Here is a 20,821-nt window from a genome sequence, read left to right on the forward strand (position 1 = left end):
TAAGCAACCGATCGACTATGTTGATCAGCTCCAAGTCCAACCGTCCTCACCAGATATCAACACACACGCTTTGTGGGGTAGGCCACCGACTAATGGCCAGGAATTGGAATTATGGGTAATTCTTGCCTTTCCTCCCAACGCAAGGCCCTAAGACCAATTGTAATGCTGCCCCAGCTGAGATCAGATTGCTCAGCTGATTCCAGGGATTGAACTTACAATCTATTGGACTGTAAAGCTTTACTGCTACATGGGAGTCTGAGGTTTAACTTCCAGCTGTGCAATTTTGCTAGTGTGTCACTAGTTATGGAGAAAGCAAAAGCAAGCATTCTTATATTTTTCATTATGTTGGACCTCTATGTCTTAGAGGTTTGTTGGCAATTACAAAATATCAACTGGGTCAATATGGTGCTTGACCGATATATTGTGCACCCATCATAGAATCTAACAACACAGACACTGGCCATCAGCACATTGTGTCTGTGCCAGATCTTTGAAATAGCTGTCTGATTAGTCCCACTCCTGTGCTCTTTCCCCATAGTCATGCAAATGTTTTATTTTGAAGCAGATTTCCAATTCCATTTGAAAGTTAGTATTGAAACTGCTTGCACCGCCCTTTAAGACAGTGCATTCCAGATCATAAAAACTCAGTGTATAAAATAATTTTTCTTCATTTGCTCTATGGTTCTTTTGCCAATATTTTAAAATTGGTGTCTTCTGCCCTCTAACCCGCCTCCAGTGGAAATCATTTTCCTTCTTTACTGTATCAAGGCCTATCGTGATTTTGAACACCTCTATTAAATCTCTCCTTTATCTTCTCTGTTCTAAGGAGAACCCCAGCTTCTCTAATTTTTCCAGATAACCGAAGTCCAAATCCCTGATACCATTCTAGTGAATTTCTCCTCTGCACTCTCTTCAAGGACTTGATATCCTTCATAAGTGTGGTGCTCAGAATTGGTGCTCTAGCTGGGGCCTAACCAGTGATTTATAAAGATGTAGCACTATGCAACAGAACAAGATTAATTGATAAGATTTTAGTAATAGAGTTTTTGGAGAAGAGTGATCATAACACAATAACATTTTTTCTTGAGTGATATACTTAAATCCAAATCTAGGATATTACATTTAAATCTGAACAAAACAAACTACATTGGTATGAGGGATGAGTTGGCTAAGGTAAATTGGAAAACTAGAATAAAAGATATGACAGTAGATAAGCAATGTCAAACATTTAAAGAATTAATTAATTCATTGTACGCAACAAATAAACATTCCCTTTTGGAATAAAAACCCCATGGGAAAAGTGGTCCAACCATGACTAACAAAAAAAGTTAAAGATAGTATTAGATCAAAGGAAAAGGCTTATAATGTTGTCAAAAAGAATACTAAGTCTAAGGATTCAGAGGATTTTAGAATTCAGCAAAGGATGACACAAAAATTGATAAAAAGAGAAGAGTAAACTAGTAAGAGACATAAAAACGGATTGTAAAAGTTGCATAGGTATATAAAATATTAACTAAAGTAAATGCAAGTCATTTAGAGGCAGAGACAGGGGAAATTATGATGGGGAATAAAGAAGTGGCAGAGACATTGGGCTGGATCTTGCAGTGCCTGAATTTTGACCTAGACTTGAGAATTTTGAAAAGAGGTTTCAGAATTACATCTTCAGTGTAGGGCAGTAATCATCACGAGTAGGAATTGCAATTATGGGAAATTGAACTAGGTAACTCCACCGCTGTGAGTTTTAAAGTCTGCACCTGAAAAGCAGAGTCTGTTATCCTCATTGTGAACATAAACAGTGGGACCTGATATTTCCTTTTAGACTAATGGTCTCTGTAATTAACGACCACTGCCCAAATTGGGGGAACATGTGCAATTTCCTTGTCAGCAGAACCTGTTCCCTCCTTGAGCTCTAACCTCAGATGCTGACGTCATGTGGAATTAATGGCCAATTGCTGCATTGAAATTCTAATGTGTGCATTAGTGTCTGGGAGTATATGATTTCTTTGTTTCTGACCAATTTTTACACTAACATTTTTCCAAATCTTTCTTACTTTCCATGAGATATTTGCCTTTTTGTTCCACGTGTCTAAAATCAATATTATGTCATATTCTACACTGAAGACATTTGAAGCAGGCAGAACAGGACAATCCTTCAGCTTTGAACATGCACGCAACTCAACACAAAGTTCAGAGTCACATGGATTGAAGGTCATGAAAACCAACAATTACATGCGACAGAAAGGATGAATGATAATGAAACTTATAAACAGAGTTAGATAAATAGACAGAGAGACTGTTCTTACACAAGAATTCGCCTAAAGTACTGATGACCATGGTCTGATAGTCTGCAGATTCGAACATCTTACAATGGCAGCTCTCCAATGAATTGTGCACATCCGATACCTCGTTACCTCCAGCAGTGCCACAAAGTGGATTGTTTTCCAATAGCTCCGAGCTGGTTAGAACCAGCCCATAATAAGCAAATGCCGTTCCCAACCTAGAAGAACCATGGGGGTCAATTACTTCAAAAAGATATCCACTTTCAACAGGCTTCAACTCAAGTTATTTTAACGAATAAATTTTGGCATATCCTTTCAGGAAATATTTACAAAATAGCAGTCAATCATCACAGGCCTGATTCAAGTGAGCTCGGCCAAGCAGAAGTATAGTGTCTCAGACCATCCAATTAGGCCCATTGTTTTTACGAACCAATTCAGGCTTTCTTCAAACTGAGTGGTCATTAAATGCAAAGAGAGATTTATTGGCCCGGATCTTGCTGAACATATAACTGCATCTGATTGCCGCACACCATTATTAATGTGCAAATCAGCCAGCAACTTGTGGCGAGAAAGGGATACCCCATGAATTGCGAATTACTACAAGTTGCTGACCAATTTACACCATTCCACCATGAGCTTCGTAAAAGCAGCATCGCTCCCTCAACCTCTCCATGATTTTCATGACGTTGCTGCATTTGCCCATTAATTACTCATTGCCCATAGAAAGTAAAGTCTAGTAATTAACAGCGCAAGTACACTTTTAACAATGTGTTAATTACTGCCAATCTACCTCTTTTGCCCGAAACGTTTACAATTAGAAGTGTGAAGGTTCAGGTTGTGAATTGTTATTGGATTTAAAAATGTCATATTTCAAAAAATATGTTTCTTACTTTTCCTTTCTCTCACCTTTTTCTCTCCCTTATTCCCATTTTTTGTTCCCTCTCTATTTCTCTTTTTGTGTCTGATTTGACATTGAATTCACCCACTCTAATTCACCCTCCTTCTCAGTCCTTCCTCTGTTTATTTCTGAATTTTTAAATCTCATTGTTTAAGGAGATACACAGATACATTGTTCACCTAGGTCCCAGATGTTCTGTTGCCCTCGCTGCACTGTTATCAACTTGCAATTACAGCAACTTTGTGTACAAAAAATATTAAAACCTGAACTTTAAAAAGAACCTGTATAACTAACTGGGCACGTAGCAAGATGCCCTGCTCCAGCAAAACCTAGGACATTATTGCTCAAATCTAGCCAAAAACTAGATACAAGGTACATTGACTGTTTCACGAACTTGTTTGTACAAAGCTTCCTCTTTTGGACAGGATATCGCATTACATGTGTAGGACATTACAGTCTCTTTACCTAGTCACCAGGTGAGATCAATATGATTGCCAACAGAATTCAAAGACCCAGGTTTATTGAGTCATACAGGCTGGATAAGAAATATTCCCAGAACTAGTTTATAACATCATCACCATAGTCAACATATCGAATACTGTTCAATATCTACCTCTTAGACAAGCAATTCTTATCACCAATGGAAATATATTCGATTCAAGGGTCTATTGTGATGTCAAATCTATAACTTATTAAATATTTTCTATATGTTACCCACTCTTTATTTGGTCATTACTGTTCTGTGCCACACAGTCATACTGAAGTTGCACAGTGCTATCACAGCTCTAGAAGGTGGAGATCCCACCTCAATAACTACAGCATTAACTGTTGCTCAATCAAAACCCTGGAACTCCCTCCCTAACAGCACTGTGGGAGTACCTACACCAGATGGACTACAGCAGTTCAAGAAGGCAGCTCACCACCACCATCTCAAGGGCAATTAGGGATGGGCAACAAATGCTGGCCTTGCCGGCAATGTTCACCTCCCAAGAATAAAAAAAACACACCAAGGGAATCTCCCGTTATCCTGACTTTTTAATGGGCAAAGCTACGGGAGATCTAGAAGAAGTTGAAACAGTCCCGAACACTGTCTTAATTACAGGGAGAAATTCATTTAAAGTTTAATCTGTAATAGCGAACCCCACAGATCAAGCAGTTGAATTCCTCAGCTCCTAAGTTGATAGTCGTGACTTTGAGCATCAATCACTGGATTGAAAGTGTTTCATTGGGTAGGGTGTTCCATCACAAGAAGACTTGTGTTGGCCATCCGACTTTCACTGTGTAAGTCACAGATCCAGCTCATGTCTCAATCTACAGGTCTTCAGCCAATCATGAGCAGGCTGAGAGCCCAATGTATGCCGCTTTCCCACAAACAGGAGAATGGAAGACTGTTAATGGCATCTCCCAGTGGACTGATAGGTCAGCGCAACAACCAAGTATAGTTTAAGGCTCAGTGGTCCCAGGTTTTATAACCAGCCTGCACTAAATTAGCAGATCTCAGACATTGTTACAACTATCTCAGTAGTATAAGCAACAATTAGCTTCTCCTGCTTACTATCTAAAAACCCCTGCTGGAAAATCATGCAGAGACATTGGATTGGACTAAGCTACAAAGCCTTTCATGATTCAATGTCCCAACACTGACTATCCAGGCTCACAACTGAAGAATGGCCATGTGGAGGTAACATAGGGGTGGAGCACGAGATGGTTGTTGGTGCTCCTGGAACGGTTATCCTGAACGGATCAGCTTTAACAACAGAAGGAGAAGATAAAATAGAAAAGCAAGGAAGCAGATAAAGAAAATGAGAAAAATTGGGAGCAAAGGGAAAAATCTATATCATTTGTTAAGTCACAGAGCATTTACAGGTTTGTTTTAATGTCTGCATATGGCTTGAAGGTAGATGACAATTACCAGATGAACCAGGACTGCAGTGTTGTGCGTCTGTACTCAGCATCTATCAAGTCAAAAATTCTTCCTCTCTTTGCCTACAGACAAAAAGAAATCCAAGTCAGAAATTCAGCAAAAAATTGTTTCTACCAATAAAGGACAGCCAAGATTATCCTATCACAATGATGACGCACATACCCAGTTGGTGCAGCTTTCTCCAGCACTAGAATCTGATATCATGCTCCCATAGTATTCTCAACAACAGGGCAGTTTGTGCCTCCGGCATACTGAGGGGATATCCCAGGCTTTGAGAGGTCCATTCATTAGCATACTGCTATTGCATAATGTACTGGGAGCAATTCTCTCTCCAGCTTTCAAAAATATTCTGAAAATTCAGCTTTTCAACTGAGCTTTCGGTCGCCTCTCCAAACTCTTCCCTCTTGGCTCCCCATCTGCTCTTTTAACCTATTTCTTTGCTCCCACCTCTTTGAAAACTTTGGGAATTTTTGCATGCTAAAGGTGCTATGTAGAAACCACTAAGCAATCATTGTAATTATCCTGGTTAACATCCGTTTTTCAATCACCACCAAAAACAGATTAACTGGGCATTCAACTCTTTGCTGTGCATAGGATTTTGCTGAGTGCAAAACAGCTGCCCATGTGCCTACATGACAAATATCTTCCCCCCCCCCCCCTCCCCACCCCCCAACCCGTGGGGGTTGGGGGGTGGGGAGACACATTTCCTCTGGTGCTAGACCTTGCCCAGAAATCTATTTTTCTTGTGTGGACTTAGTGAGCATCAGTTACACATGGCTTGAGCCCAGGGGCACAGAAACTAAATGTAGCTCCCCCAAGCCAACTAGAGAAGGTGTGTCAAATTAGTCTTGATCAGAATTTTCTCATTAAATTGGTAAATGTAAGCCTTGTTAACATCTGATTGCAGTAGATTGAAGGAAATCTAGTTGTAAAATAACGTTTATAATGTTTGCAGTCAATAATGCAGCAATGTTAACAGCTCTTCATAAACAGCCTTTAGGAATTGAGGATACAACAAACTAGAGTCTTAAGAAACATATCTCACCAGGGTTTCCGTTAACCCATCAACCTGCTGGCTTTAGCAAAATTATAAAAGTTAAATCATTGAGGGAGGCCATTTGGACTATGACTATATCAGTGCTGGAGCAATTCAAGACCAGCTAACCCTTTGATATTTTCAGATGTTTCATTGCTGGCTAACATTTCTGCCCAGTCTATGTGGGCCTGATCCCATATTATCTAGCTGAACTTTGCCTTTTTCTAACCTTATCTTTGACTTTTTACTGTTCTTTGATTGAACCTATTTTGTAGTTACCTTTTTCCAATTGTTTTCCTACTTTCACATCAATTGGTGACTGCTTTATTTCCCAGAACTAAACCAAGCATTGCCTCTTTCCTTTTTGGCTTAGAAATCTGCTAATCTTGAATGCATTCTAAAAAGCAATTCCACAAAGATCTTATTTTAACAAATGATTCTAGTACTATATTGATGTAAGTCTTCTCCAACTCCCAGGGAATGTACTTGCTACAAATATGAGGGTATTTTTTGAACTTACTGTTTGGGTCTCCATCAAAGACCCCTGAGGGAGGCAGGAGCGATTCATCTTTGCAATGTAATTCAGGGTCTGCATGGCGACCCGTGTGTTCCCCTCAGAGACATCGTAACGTGCCGATTCTGGAATACACTGAAAAAAAGAGAGAAGATATAGTTAGAAGTTAAAAGATAGAAGTTCAACATAGTGGATGTGTGATAGATGGGTGGGTGAATGGATAGACGGCTGGGTGAATGGATGGATGATTAGATGGAGAGGAGTGAGTACAGGGATGAATGAGTGAATAAGGGGATGAATTGGGGCAAGCATGGACCCATTAAGAAGGACAGAACAGTCAAATAGTTCTCATGACCAACTGAAAATGTGACCAATATTTTTTAGCAACTCTGGAGGGGGAGCAAGTCACTTGAGAAAATATTTGGTCACAATCTCTTATGGGGTGGGAGATAGAGGTACTTCAAGAAATGTGCTTACTTAGAATCAAGTTATAAGATGAAGTCATTGTTATTCATCAATTATGAAGGTAGTGGTATGATTTGCCAAGATCAGAAATAGTCAGGCAGAAATGAAAGAGTTATGGATGTAGCCCGCATTGAAACCACGGATCAGGACAGGACTCCTATGTAACATAAGTTAATAAAGACTCAACCAGAGTCAGCAATTCTCCATTCCACTACCAGGACGCTGCTGATTAATTCCTACTCAAAGTCATGTAACTACATTACACAAACATTTACACAAAAACATTGACCACTGTTGAGCAATTGCAAAAATATTTGGTACTGTACAAATTGGTTTTACTTGCAGCAGTCTTTGCTAATAAGCAATTGAACACACCTGAAATATAAAGTACGTTTTATTCAGTTTGCATCATTCCCTTCTACTGTTACAACTGATTATCTTATTACATTTCCAGCAAAACATCAAGGAAATTCCACACCCAGACTGAAAACACTCATTCTTTGTTCCTTAAACTGGGGCATAATTGGGATTTCTTTGGTGAATTCCTGCTTTTTCAGCAATGACTGGAGATTTTTGCGATGTTTCAAACAATTCACTGGCTATACCCTTTTTGGAATGTGAACTTTGTGGCGAAATATTTAGCAAGGTGTTTTTCAATTGTTTAAATTTTCCAATCATATCTAAGTGCCAATAGGTTTACTCTACAAATTAATATTTTTGTCAAGGTCTTAGCTGTGACTTTAGCAAATTATAATTAAAATTCACCAAACGCTACGAGCACTATGCTGAGCACTCTAGGGTTCAATGTTCGGTCACTGGTCTTTGTTGCATTAGCTGTTAGTCAAGGCAATGATAAGAGTGGTACTGTATTGGCTTCAGCAACCTTGGGCTGATGTTCCTACTTCCAATTGTTATCCAATGAACCTTGCTGTCAAGGGAACTTGTATGGATTGAGGTGAGGGCAAAATCAGGCACGTTGCAATGCAGTCAAAATCCCAGTCATAGAGAGATACAGCACTGAAACAGGCCCTTCGGCCCAACCACCCACTTATACTAATCCTATATTAATCCCATATTCCCTACCACATCCCCACCATTCTCCTACCACCTACCTACACTAGGGACAATTTACAATAGCCAATTTACCTATCAACCTGCAAGTCTTTGGCTATGGGAGGAAACAGGAGCACCCGGCGGAAACCCGCACAGTCACAGGGAGAACTTGCAAACTCCGCACAGGCAGTACCCAGAACGAACCCGGGTTGCTGGAGCCGTGTTGCTAACCACTGCGCCACTGCAGTCAATACTCACTTTTGCTGTGGAATGTGTTAGGTGTGGCATGGTGTGATAGGCAGTCAGCAGACCAGAATTATACTCCCAGCTGTGCCTTGTTGTGGATCCCAATAAGTTTCGCAACTATGGAGATCACTCGCATGCTTATTGGTCAAATTTCAACATAAACTAGACTCCAACAGAACTCTGCCCCAGCACCAGCTTAGGGGTTCTACTTCCTGTTACTGCTAGTGGAAGTGATACAACTCAGGAGTCGACAATGTTCTGGAGCTCAGTTTCAGAATGAACATGCACACAGGCATCATCTGCATATTGAAGCTAGACGACTGCGGCTGGAGTGATTTTAGTTTTGAATTGAAGGCGGAATAGGTTGAAGAGTTTGCCATCTGTTCTGTAGACTATCTCCATGCCTGAGGGTAGTTTGCTGGAGGTGAGTGCAATATTACTTGTTCCTTTGGTGTGTGATCTATTGTAAGACTCACAGGACTACAAGTAATATCCAAAGTAAATGTGGGTTTTATTATATTTTAACTGGAACATATATATATATACACAAATAGTTACTGCACGAGCTACATCTAAACATGTCTTTCTCTGTCGGGCTCCATCCACAACTAACTGGTCACGTGTGACACGACATCACTTCCTCCAGTGTCCTTCCCTTATAGCCCTTAAGGCAGCCCTCTCTTAAGGTGGTCCCTTCTTAACGTCATCCCACAACAGTGACTTGTAGCATGACAGCGAGTAAAATGGAGAAGAGTTGGTGTGATAACACCATCTTACTTGACCCCAGTTTTGACTGAGATAGGGTTTGTGGTGGTTCCATTCCGTTGATGAGGATCATGGCTTGTATCTCATTGTGGAGTAGACAGAGGATGGTGACAAACTTCTGAGGGCAGCCAAATTTGAGCAGGATGCTCCACAAGCCTTCGCGGTTGACAGAGTCTAAGGCTTTTGTGTGGTTGAAAAAAGCCATGTACGGCAGTTGGCATTGTTCCCTGCATTTCCTGGAATTGTCACACATGGACGATCATGTCTGTAGTGCCTCTCAATGGGCAAAAACCGCACTGTGACTCTGGAAGGAGCTCTTCAGCCACTGGGAGGCAGCGATTGAGCAGGATCCTTGCAATGATCTTCCCTGTGGTAGACAGTAGGGAAATTCCTCTGCAGTTGCTGCAATCGATTTTGTCTCCCTTCTTGAACACAGTCATGATCACAGTGTCCCTGAGGTCCCATGGCAAGCACTCCTCATCCCAGATGAGGGTTATGAGGTTGTGTAATCATGCCAGGAGTGTATCTCCTCCATGCTTCAGGATTTTGGTCGGGATTCTGTCTGCTCCAAAGGCCTTGTTGTTCTTCAGCTGTTAAATGGCTTTTTTGACCTTGTTCTGGACTAGGTAGCACCAAGACTGAGCTGGATAGGTATTGAGGGATGGAGTTGAGATCACTGTTGACTCCTTCTCTGAAGCATGTGACTAAACACTCGGAAAATGAAGTTCCTCTTCCAACCAGCTCCCGCAGCACAACATTACCCCCTGTCGATCAAGATCAAAAGCAAGATCCTGGAAAATGTGAACTATTTTCCATATCTTAGGAGCCTTCTCTTGGCGAAGACAGACATAGTCGACGAGTTTTATCATCGTCTCCAATGTGCCAGCTCAGCCTTTGGTCGACTGAGGAAGAGAGTATTTGAGGTTCACGATCTCAAATCTGAGTCTAAGATCATGGTTTACCGGGCAGCAGTGATCCCTGTGCTTCTATATGCTTCAGAGACTTGGACAACTGACAGCAGGCACCTCAAAGCAATGGAGAAGTACCACCAGAGGAACCCCCGCAAATTGTTCCAAATCCAGTGACAAGAAAGGCAGTCCAACAGCAACATCTTTTCCCAAGCCAACCTGCCCAGCATCGGGGAGCAAATCATCCATAACCACTGGACGGGACATGTCATTAGCATGATACCAGATTCTGGAAGGAGCTGTTCAACTCAGAGCTTGGTTGCAGCAGGAAACTCCCAGGAGGACAGCAGAAAGGCTTTAGAGACGTCCTCAAAGCATCCCTGAACAGACCGGATATTCCCATCAACTCGTGGAAGTCCCTGGCTCGTGATCATCCTAGATGGAGAAATCTCATTAGGAAGTCATCGTACACCTTCGAGGGACTTCGTTGGGAACATGCGGAGTTGAAGGCGAGGTGTTGGAGGGAGCACACAAACCTCCAAACTACTCATCTACCTGACCCTTCAAGCACCACTTGCCCCTCATGCGGAAGTGTCTGCAGGTCACGTATTGGACTGATCATCCATCTCAAAACCCAACAAACCAGAGTAGAAGCAAGTCATCCTCGATCCCAGGGGACTGCCCAAGAGAGAGAAGATTCAACTCAACTGCACATGTGAGTGGGGATTCATGTGCAACCATCTTCAGCCAGATGTGTCGAGTGGATGATTCATCTCTGCCTCTTCCTAAGACCCCACCATCACAGAAGCCAGTCCAGCCAATTTGATTCACTCCACATGATATCAAGAAATGGCTGAGTGCACTGGATACTGTAAAGGCAATGGGCCCTAACAACATTCCAACTGTAAAAAGACGTGCTCCAGAACTAGCCACGCCACTAGCCAAGCTGATATTGTCATTCCATGCCTCATCAGACCCCTTTCCTATCCTGAGTGGCATGAAACAGGGCTGCGTTCTCGCACCTACACTGTTTGGGATCTTCTCACTGCTGTTCTCACATGCGTTCAAGTCTTCAGAAGAAAGAATTTTCCTCCACACAAGATCAGATGGCAGGTTGTTCAACCTTGCCCGTCTTAGAGCGAAGACCAAAGTATGGGAAGTCCTCATCAGGGAACTCCTCTTTGCTGACGATGCTGCATTAACATCCCACACAGAAGAGTGTCTGCAGAGACTCATCGACAGGATTGTGGCTGCCTGCAACAAATTTGGCCTAACCACCAGCCTCAAGGAAACAAACATCGTGGGACAGGATGTCAGAAATGCTCCATCCATCAATATCGGGGCCCCCGCTATGGAAGTGGTTCAAGAGTTCACCTACCTAGGCTCAACTATCACCAGTAACCGATCTCTCGATGCAGAAATCAACAAGCGCATGGGAAAGGCATCCGCTGCTATGTCCAGACTGGCCAAGAGGGTGTGGGAAAATGGCGCACTGACACGGAACACAAAAGTCCGAGTGTATCAAGCCTGTTTCCTCAGTACCTTGCTCTACGGCAGCGAGGCCTGGACAACGTATGTCAGCCAAGAGCGACGTCTCAACTCATTCCATCCTCGCTGCCTCCGAAGAATCCTTGGCATCAGGTGGCAGGACCGTATCTCCAAGGCAGAAATGCTCAAGGCGGCCAACATCCCCAGCTTATACACCCTACTGAGCCAGCGGCGCTTGAGATGGCTTGGCCATGTGAACCGCATGGAAGATGGCAGGATTCCCAAAGACACATCGTCACTGGTATCAGGCCCACCGGCCGTCCATGTCTCCACTTTAAAGACGTCTGCAAATGCGACATGAAGTCCTGTGGCATTGACCACAAGTCCTGGGAGTCAGTTGCCAGTGATCATCAGTGCTGGCGGATAGCCGTAAAACGCGGGGCTAAAGAGTGGCAAGTCGAAGAGACTTAGCAGTTGGCAGGAAAAAAAGACAGAAGTGCAAAGGAGAGAGCCAACTGTGCAACAGCCCCGACAACCAATTTTATCTGCAGCGCCTGTGGAAGAGTCTGTCACTCTAGAATTGGCCTTGATAGCCACTCCAGGCGCTTCTCCACAAACCACTGACCACCTCTAGGTGCTTATCCATTGTCTCTCGAGACAAGGAGGTCAAAAAGAGAGAGAGAGATAACACTGACATCGACCCGACAAGTGGAAAATTGCCATGGTATGTCCTGTCCACAAAAAGCTGGACAAATCCAATCCAGCCAATTACCGCCCCAGCAGTCTCACTCTCAATTAGCAGCAAAGTGATGAACGGTATCATTTACAGTGCTATCAAGCCACACTTACTCACCAATAACCTGCACAACAGTGCTCAGTTTGGGTTTTGCCAGAACCACTCAGCTCCAGACCTCATTACAGCCTTGGTCCAAACATGGATAAAAAAGTTCAATTCCAAAAGTGAGGTGTGAATGACTGTACTTGACATTATGGCACCATTTGGCCAAGTTATGGCTTCAAGAGACCCAGGTAAAATTGAAGTCAATGGGAATCAGGGGAAGACTCTCAGCTGGTTGGAGTCATGCCTCGTACAAAGGAAGATGGTTGTGGTTGCTGGAGGTCAAACATCTCAGGTCCAGGACATCACTGCAGAAGTTCCTCAGGGTAGTGTCCTAGGCCCAACCATCTTCAGCTGCTTCATCAAAGACCTTCCTTCCATCATAAGGTCAGAAGTGGGGATGCTTGCTGATGATTGCACAATGTTCAGCACCATTCGTGACTCCTCAGATACTGAAGCAGTCTGTGTCCGCATGCAGCGAGACCTGGACAACATTCAGGCTCGGGCTGATAAATGGTAAGTAACATTCACGCCAGGCAAGTGCCAGGCAATGACCATCTCCAACAAGAGAGAATCTCTCTTTGACATTCAACAGCATTACCATCGCTGAATCCCCCACTATCAACATCCTGTGGTCACCATTGACCAGAAATTTAACTGGACCAGCCACATAAATACTGTGGCTATAAGAGCAGGTCAGAGGCTGGGTATTCTGCAGTAAGTGATTCACCTACTGATTGCCATAGTCATTGCTCTATCGACAAGGCATAAGTCATGAGTGTGATGGAACAGTGTCCATTTTCCTGGATGTGTGCAGCTCCAACCACCCTCAAGATGTTTGACACCATCAAGAACAAAGCATCACGCTTGTTTGGCACCCCCATCTATCACCTGAAGCATTCACTCCCTCCACTGCCAGCGCACAGTGGTAGCAGTGTGTACCACCTACAAGATGCATGGCAGCAACACCCAAGCTTTCTTCAACAGCACCTATCAAACCTGCAACCTCTACCACCTAGAAGGACAAGAGCAGCTGACACATGGGAACATCATGCAAGTTCCCCTCCTAGTCACACACTATCCTGACTTGGAAATATTTTGCCACTCCTTCACTGTCGCTGGGTCGAAATCCTGGAATTCCCTTCCTAACAGCACTGTGGGTGTACCTACAACACCTGGACTGCATGGTTCAAGGTGGCAGCTCACCAACACTTTTTCAAGGACATTTAGCAATGGGCAATAAATGCTGGCCTTGCTGGCAAGGCCCACATCCTATGAATTAATTTAAAAAAAGATCTGAGTGGGCGAATGTGTGAGGTGATGCATTTTGGGAGGGCTAACAAGGCAAGGGAATATACAATGGATGGTAGGACCCAAGGAAGTACAGAGGGTCAGAGGGACCTTGGTGTACTTGTCCATAGATCACTGAAGGCAGCAGCACAGGTAGATAAAGGTGGTTAGGAAGGCAGATGGGATACTGGCCTTTATTAGCAGAGGCATAAAATATAAGAGCAGGGAGGTTATGATGGAGCTGTAAAAAATGCTAGTTAGGCCACAGCTGCAGTACTGTGTACAGTTCTGGGCACCACACTGTAGGAAGGATGTGATTGCACTGGAGAGGGTGCAGAGGAGATTCACCAGGATGTTGCGTGGGCTGGAGCATTTCAGCTATGAAGAGAGACGGAAAAGGCTAGAGTTGTTTTCCTCAGAGCAGAGAAGGCTGAGGGGGGGGGCCTGATTGAGGCGCATTGATCGGATAGATAGGAAGAAACTTTTTCCCTTAGTGGAGGGGTCAATAACCAATGGGCATAGATTTAAGGTAAGGGGCAGGAGGGTTAGAGAGGATTTGAGGAAAATCTTTTTCACCCAGAGGGTGGATAGAATCTGGAACATACTGCCTGAAGTCGTGGTAGAGGCAGGAACCCTCACAACATTTAAGAAGTATTTAGATGAGCACTTGAAATGTGATCGCATACAAGGCTACGGGCCAAGTGCTGGAAAATGGGATTAGAATGGATAGGTGCTTGAGGGCTGGCACAGACATGATGGGCCGAAGGGCCCGTTTTTGTGCTGCATAACTATGAATGGGGCCTTGGTTTAGCATCTTATCTAACAATACAGCACTCCCTCAGTACTGTACTGGGAAGTGAAATCTAGATTATAGGTTCAAGTCTCTCAATTGGGGATTGAACCCACAACTTTCTAAGTCTGAGACAGGAGTACTACCGCTGTGCCAAGGCTGACACCTTTCAATGCAAATGCAAGGGGTTGGAAAGGAAAGAGTCAGTATCAGTTGGGGCAGTGGGAGAAAAAGAGATCATCAGCTTGAAAGTGGGGACTGGTGGGTGAGAAGAGCACCAGCTTGAACGGGGGAGAAGGGCAAGGAGAACTAAGAGGTGGGCGAGGAAGGACGATGGCAGCCTACTCGCCATATATGATCTGTATCCTCTATTTCGGATCTGCACTCTCTCTATATAATCTTCAGTGGTTATACTGTTTACTGTTGTCAATTTAATACATATGGATCAAAGGTTTGTTGACAGCTGAAATTGTGGTTCTGAAAATGGAGGGATTGCTTTGCCTCACCTTAAATACCACCAGCAGGATGATACTCGGTATGGTGGAGATACGCACAAGCCAACGCCAGCCCAGCGTGGGAATAATTAGGTAGGCCAGCAGGATCTCTATCGTGGAACCCATGAGCCAGAAGATCTACAAAAGAGAGAGATGAAAATAATTATAAAAAGAAAAAATAATAATGATTGGTCGGTAGCACAAGAAAACAAAAGAAACACAAGAAAAGTGAAATAAGGAGCAGGTCCGGCCAAGTCCGGAGAGAGAAAAGAGGATTTAAAATTTTGATTGAAACTCCTTTATCTGACTTGGCAAAAAGGAAGGAAAGGAAATCTCTTTGTCAGACTGAATAAAACAAAAAGAAAGGGTAGAACTATAGGTAAAGGTCAAGTGTACAAATAGTGTAACATTACACAGAGAGGAGGGTAGAATACAAGTAGAATGTATAGGTAGTATAACATTTTTTAAAAAACACTTAATGAGTCAAATCAACAGATCTTGAGAACACAATCTGTCACATGTTGAAAAAGGATTGAGATTTAGAAGGATGACATCCATCAGTCAGTGTGTGAAGGACATTAGAAAGACAAAGAGTAAAACAGATCCAGAGTGAGGCGGAACAGATAAAAGGGTAAGGCGTAGCCAATAGCCCCCGAGATGAATGTGTTTTAGACAAATGGGTTCATGACTCCATTAAAATTGCACAGACAGGAATTTACTTGAACTTGTTTTGCTGTTACAATAAAAGTAATGCAAAGACTAAATCAAACCATTAATATGAACCAATTAACGTACTCCAACTACACTCCAGTGCTAACAATCCTCTCCTCAGACCATTCTCAGGGTAGTGCAAAGGTTTTGGATTGCTCCAGCAAAAGTAACATTCGTGCCACACAAGTGCCAGGCAATGACCATCTCCACCAAGAGAGAATCTAACCATCTTCCCTTGACATTCAATGGCATTACAATCGCTGAATCCCCCACTATCAACATCCTGGGGGTTACCATTGACCAGAAACTGAACTGGAGTAGTCATATACCGTGGCTACAAGAGCAGGTCAGAGGCTAGGAATCCTGTGGCAAGTAACTCACCTCCTGACTCTCCAATGCCTGTCCACCATCTACAAGGCACAAGTCAGGAGTGTGATGGAATACTCTCCACTTGCCTGGATGGGTGCAGTTCCAACAACATTGAAGAAGCTCGACACCATCCAAGACAAAGCAGCCCATTTGATTGGTACCCCGTCCACAAACATTCACTCCCTCCACCACCGACGCACAGTGGCAGCAGTGTGTACCATCTACAAGATGCACTGCAGCAATGCACCAAGGCTCCTTTGACAGCACCTTCCAAACCCGCAACCTCGGCCACCTAGAAGGACAAGAGCAGCAGATGCATGGGAACACCACCACCTGCAAGTTCCCCTCCAAGTCACACACCACCCTGACTTGGAACTATATCACTGTTCCTTCACTGTCGCTGGGTCAAAATCCTGGAACTCCCTTCCTAACATGGACTGCAGCGGTTCAAGAAGGCAGCTCAGCACCACCTTGTCAAGGGCAATTAGGGATGGGCAATAAATGCTGGCCTGGCCAGCGACGCCCACATCCCAGAAACAATTTTTAAAAAGTCAGCATGATGGGACCAAGTAGCCTCCTTCAGTGCTGTAAACTGCTATGGTTCTACGGGGACAATTTTCATCTCACTATGCCCTGTTTGTGCTTTAAAACAGAGCAATAGTGAAAGCAAAATTAAGCGGCAGATAGTTACACCAACTTTCCACAATGTTGACATCAGTCCTATAATTTTTTTTAGGACGGACTTGAATCCTGGCAACCAGATTCCCAATTGGAAACAGGGGAAATCCTCAAACATATTAGCAAATGGGAGTCAAGTGATGTGATGACCACCCCAATGCCAATTTTGTCTCTGCCACCTAACTACTGCCAGTCCCTTCTCCCCCCCCCCCCCAATCACCAGACGTACAGGCTTAGGAGGTGACCATTTCCAGCCAAAATTAAAAGGGTCACTTAGCTGCCATCAGGGAAAGCCGGATGGAGCTTTCAGAGAAGGCTTTTCTCCCTCAAATTGCTTGTGGTTTCGTAATCCCCATCCACCCCATCAGCGGAAACATTATGTGGTTGCCACTGTAAACTCTGTGAGCATGTTGTTTTCTATTTCGCGGTGCTGCTCCTTTGGATCCTAATACTAACTGCACCTACCCTTTAAGCTGCTGCCCCTGCCCAATTTCCCACCTCCAGATCGGCAGGCTGTCGATTGGGATATGCGCCTCCCACTGGCAGATTGCTGACCAGAGGTTAACCATGGGCCTGCCATGACAATCCACCAGGTCCTGCGCTGATTCCACTAGACACCTACCACCCACCCAATTAAAATGTCCACACACACTTTATGTAGGGGGTCATTGATACACTCAAGAGATAGTCTTGAGCAGAACTGGGTATTGGGGGTTATTTGAACTTTGGGCAATAGTGTGAAACAGGCACTATAGCCTCAGCTTCCCATTATATATCTCTCCTGATCACCCACAGTCCAAATTACACCATTGTTTCTTGAACAGGCTTTCTATTGAAAAATGGAAGGAAACATCCCCTCAGACAAGACAGTGTGAGTGCCCATCAAATCCGTCATTCGATGTTGAGATGATAAACACATCCGTCATTCGATGTTGAGATGATAAACACAGTACAAGCCATTAATTTGCCAACCGTTGAAATTCTGATCACTTTCTTAGCTTTTCAGAGCACACACTCTTTCTCTTCCATTCTCACCTGTCCCAGAGGCAAAATACGACCTCGATATTTGGAGGGCATGAACTCTGTCATGAGAATAAATCTGCACAGAAGAAGATAAAATTGATGTCACTATTTCATTTAATTATCATAGAATGATACAGCACAGGAGGCAGCCATTTGGCCCATTCTGCATGTGCTAGTTCAAGATACAAGAGGAATAAAAGGAGAACAGAGTGAAGTGAATGTGGCTTAGAGGCAGCAAAGAACAACTTTACAGATATATGAAGAGACTCTGTATCACAATGTGGACATCTTCCATTGATGGTTTTCCACATCACTCATCATCTGGAGGGCTGAGTGATATGAGTAATGTAAAAATGGCAAGGTTTGGAGTACTCAAGATGCAACAGCATCTGAAAATTCCAGCATTTTTAAACACCCTCCAGAACACCATTAGCATGTATTAATCAACAGATCATACATGGATTCCGGAGGCCTTCTCCTCAACAAACCCAGTCTATCCTCTAGCCCATTGACTTTAACATGATAGTAAATGGTACAGGAAATGTAAATCTGGAACATTACTTTAAGTCTAATTATTAGAGTAGAATAAGGGGACACAAGTTCAAATCACTGGAAAGCAAATTTGGGCTGGTATCAGCAAGTTTTTATTCACACAGAGAATGTGCTTTGTTTGTTATGAAACGCTTTGGGATGTCCTGAGTTGTGAAAGGTGCTATGTAAATGCAGGACTTTCTTTTTCTTTTGAACACGACATGCAATGGACTCCTGGATAGAACAGGCAGAATTGTTTAAGAGTTATTGCAATGGGCAGACGACAGGGTATTGACGCTTTCAACAAGAAGTCTGATAGGCTTACCTAAGAAAAACCTATCAAGGGAAATGAATCAAAGGCAGATAAATAGAGTTAAAATATATATCAGCCTGATCTGATTGAATGGTGGTTTAGGTTTGAGAGGCCAAGCAGCCCATTCCTGTTCCTTCATTGCAGAATAGCCTCCTACTTCTGTAATCATCCTGCAATCTTGCCCTTGACATCAAGGCAGCACTTGACAGAGTATGGCATCAAGGAGCCCTAGCAAAACTGAGGTCAATTGGAATCAGGGGGAAAACCCTCCGCTGGCTGGAGTCATACCTAGCGCAAAGGAAGATGGTTGTGTTTGTTGGAGGTCAATCATCTGATCTCCAGGACATCACTGCAGGAATTCCTCAGGGTAGTGTCCTAGGCCCTAACCATCTTCAGCTGCTTCATCAACGACCTTCCTTCAATCATAAGGTCAGAAGTGGGGATGTTCGCTGATGATTGCACAATGTTCAGCACCATTCGTGACTCCTCAGATACTGAAGCAGTCCGTGTACATATGCAGCAAGACCTGGACAATATCCAGGCTTGGGCTGATAAGTGGCAAGTAACATTCGCGCCACACAAGTGCCAGGCAATGACCATCTCCAACAAGAGAAAATCTAATCATCTCCCCTTGGCATTCAACGGCATTATCATCGCTGAATCCCCCACTATCAGCATCCTAGGGGCTACTATTGACCTGAAACTGAACTGGAATAACCATATAAATACCATGGCTACAAGAGCAGGTCAGAGGCTTGGAATCCTGAGGTGAGTAACTCACCTCTTGACTCCCCAAAGCCTGTCCACCATCTACAAGGCACAAGTCAGGAGTGTGATGGAATACTCTCCACTTGCCTGGATGGGTGCAGCTCCAACAACACTCAAGAAGCTCGACACCATCCAGGGCAAAGCAGCTGCTTGATTGGCACCCCATGTACAAACATTCACTCCCTCCACCACTGACGCACAGTAGCAGCAGTGTGTACCATCTACAAGATGCACTGCAGCAACGCACCAAGGCTCCTTAGACAGCACCTTTCAAACCCGCAACCTCTACCAACTAGAAGGACAAGGGCAGCAAACACATGGGAACACCACCACCTGCAAGTTCCCCTCCAAGTCACACACCATCCTGACTTGGAACTATATCGCCATTCCTTCATTGCCACTGGGTCAAAATCCTGGAACTCCCTTCCTAACAGCACTGTGGGTGTACCCACCCCAAATGGACTGCAGAGGTTCAAGAGGGCAGCTCACCACCACCTTCTCAAGGGCAATTATGGATGGGCAACAAATGCTGGCCTGGCCAGCAATGCCCAAATCCCATGAACGAATAAAAAAAAAATAAGTGAAATAAGTTCAACAAAACCCTTTCTGGGCTTAACTTGCATGCTAATTAGCTGTAGCTCAAGAGGCCCCGGGGAAATAGCAGTGACATATTGGGAGCTGTGTATCTGCTAACTAATTAACAGGTAGACAAACTACTAACCACTGCAACTTGACACTGACATCAGGACAGCAAAGCAAACCATGGTTCATGGCCCTGGTACCACTTCACTGGGCAGCAGCTGCACTGCAGCTGTTGGTACCCATCAACATATCCCTATCCATGGCATGGCTCAGTGTGTAGCACTTGCACCTCTGAATCAGAAGGCTGGTGATTCAAGTCCCACTCCAAAGTTATACACAAAATCTAGGCTGACAGTCCTAGCGTAGCACTGAGTGACTGTTGCACTGTCAAAGATGACATCTTTTGGTGAGGCAATAAACCGAAGCCCCTGCTGTCCTCTCAGGTGGACATAAAAGATCCATGGTACTATTTTGCACAACAGCAGAGCAGTTCTCCGCCAGTGTCCTGCCCAAAAATTTACCTCTCTACCAATAGCAATAAAACTGATGATCTGGCCATTTATCACACTGTTGTTTGTGGGAGCTTGCTATGCGTAAATTAGCTGCCACATTTCCTACATCACAACAGTGACTACACTTCAAAATGTATTCCATGGCTGCAAGGTGCTTTGGCATGATCTGAGATCATGAAAGTTTTTATAGAAATGAAAGTCTGGTGGCTGTTACTAAAATTCCTCATTAGGTTGCATGGTTATCCTTCAACCTCCAGTTCTGATGAAGCGTACAGATCCAAAACATCAGAACCTGTTTATTTTTTCCTCTCTTTACAGATACTGACTCATCGGCTGTGTATTTCCA

The 20,821-nt window shown here is 43.8% G+C and overlaps 1 protein-coding gene across 6 annotated transcripts in view; it reads right to left on the minus strand.

Annotated features, from left to right (window-relative positions):
- Positions 1–20,821, minus strand: part of svopl (SVOP-like) — a 154,002-nt gene that overhangs the window by 37,812 nt on the left and 95,369 nt on the right. For all 6 annotated transcript variants that reach the window (XM_068051046.1, XM_068051051.1, XM_068051049.1 and 3 more), the window contains 5 exons: positions 17,782–17,845; positions 15,001–15,126; positions 6,658–6,786; positions 5,090–5,163; positions 2,304–2,497 (listed from right to left, as the gene is read on the minus strand). In XM_068051046.1, the coding sequence (XP_067907147.1) occupies positions 2,304–2,497; positions 5,090–5,163; positions 6,658–6,786; positions 15,001–15,126; positions 17,782–17,845 (587 nt within the window). The remainder of the gene's footprint in view (positions 1–2,303; positions 2,498–5,089; positions 5,164–6,657; positions 6,787–15,000; positions 15,127–17,781; positions 17,846–20,821) is intronic.

This window comes from Heterodontus francisci, chromosome 18 (genome assembly GCF_036365525.1).
Source record: "Heterodontus francisci isolate sHetFra1 chromosome 18, sHetFra1.hap1, whole genome shotgun sequence".
In the NCBI taxonomy this organism is placed as follows: Eukaryota; Metazoa; Chordata; class Chondrichthyes; order Heterodontiformes; family Heterodontidae; genus Heterodontus; species Heterodontus francisci.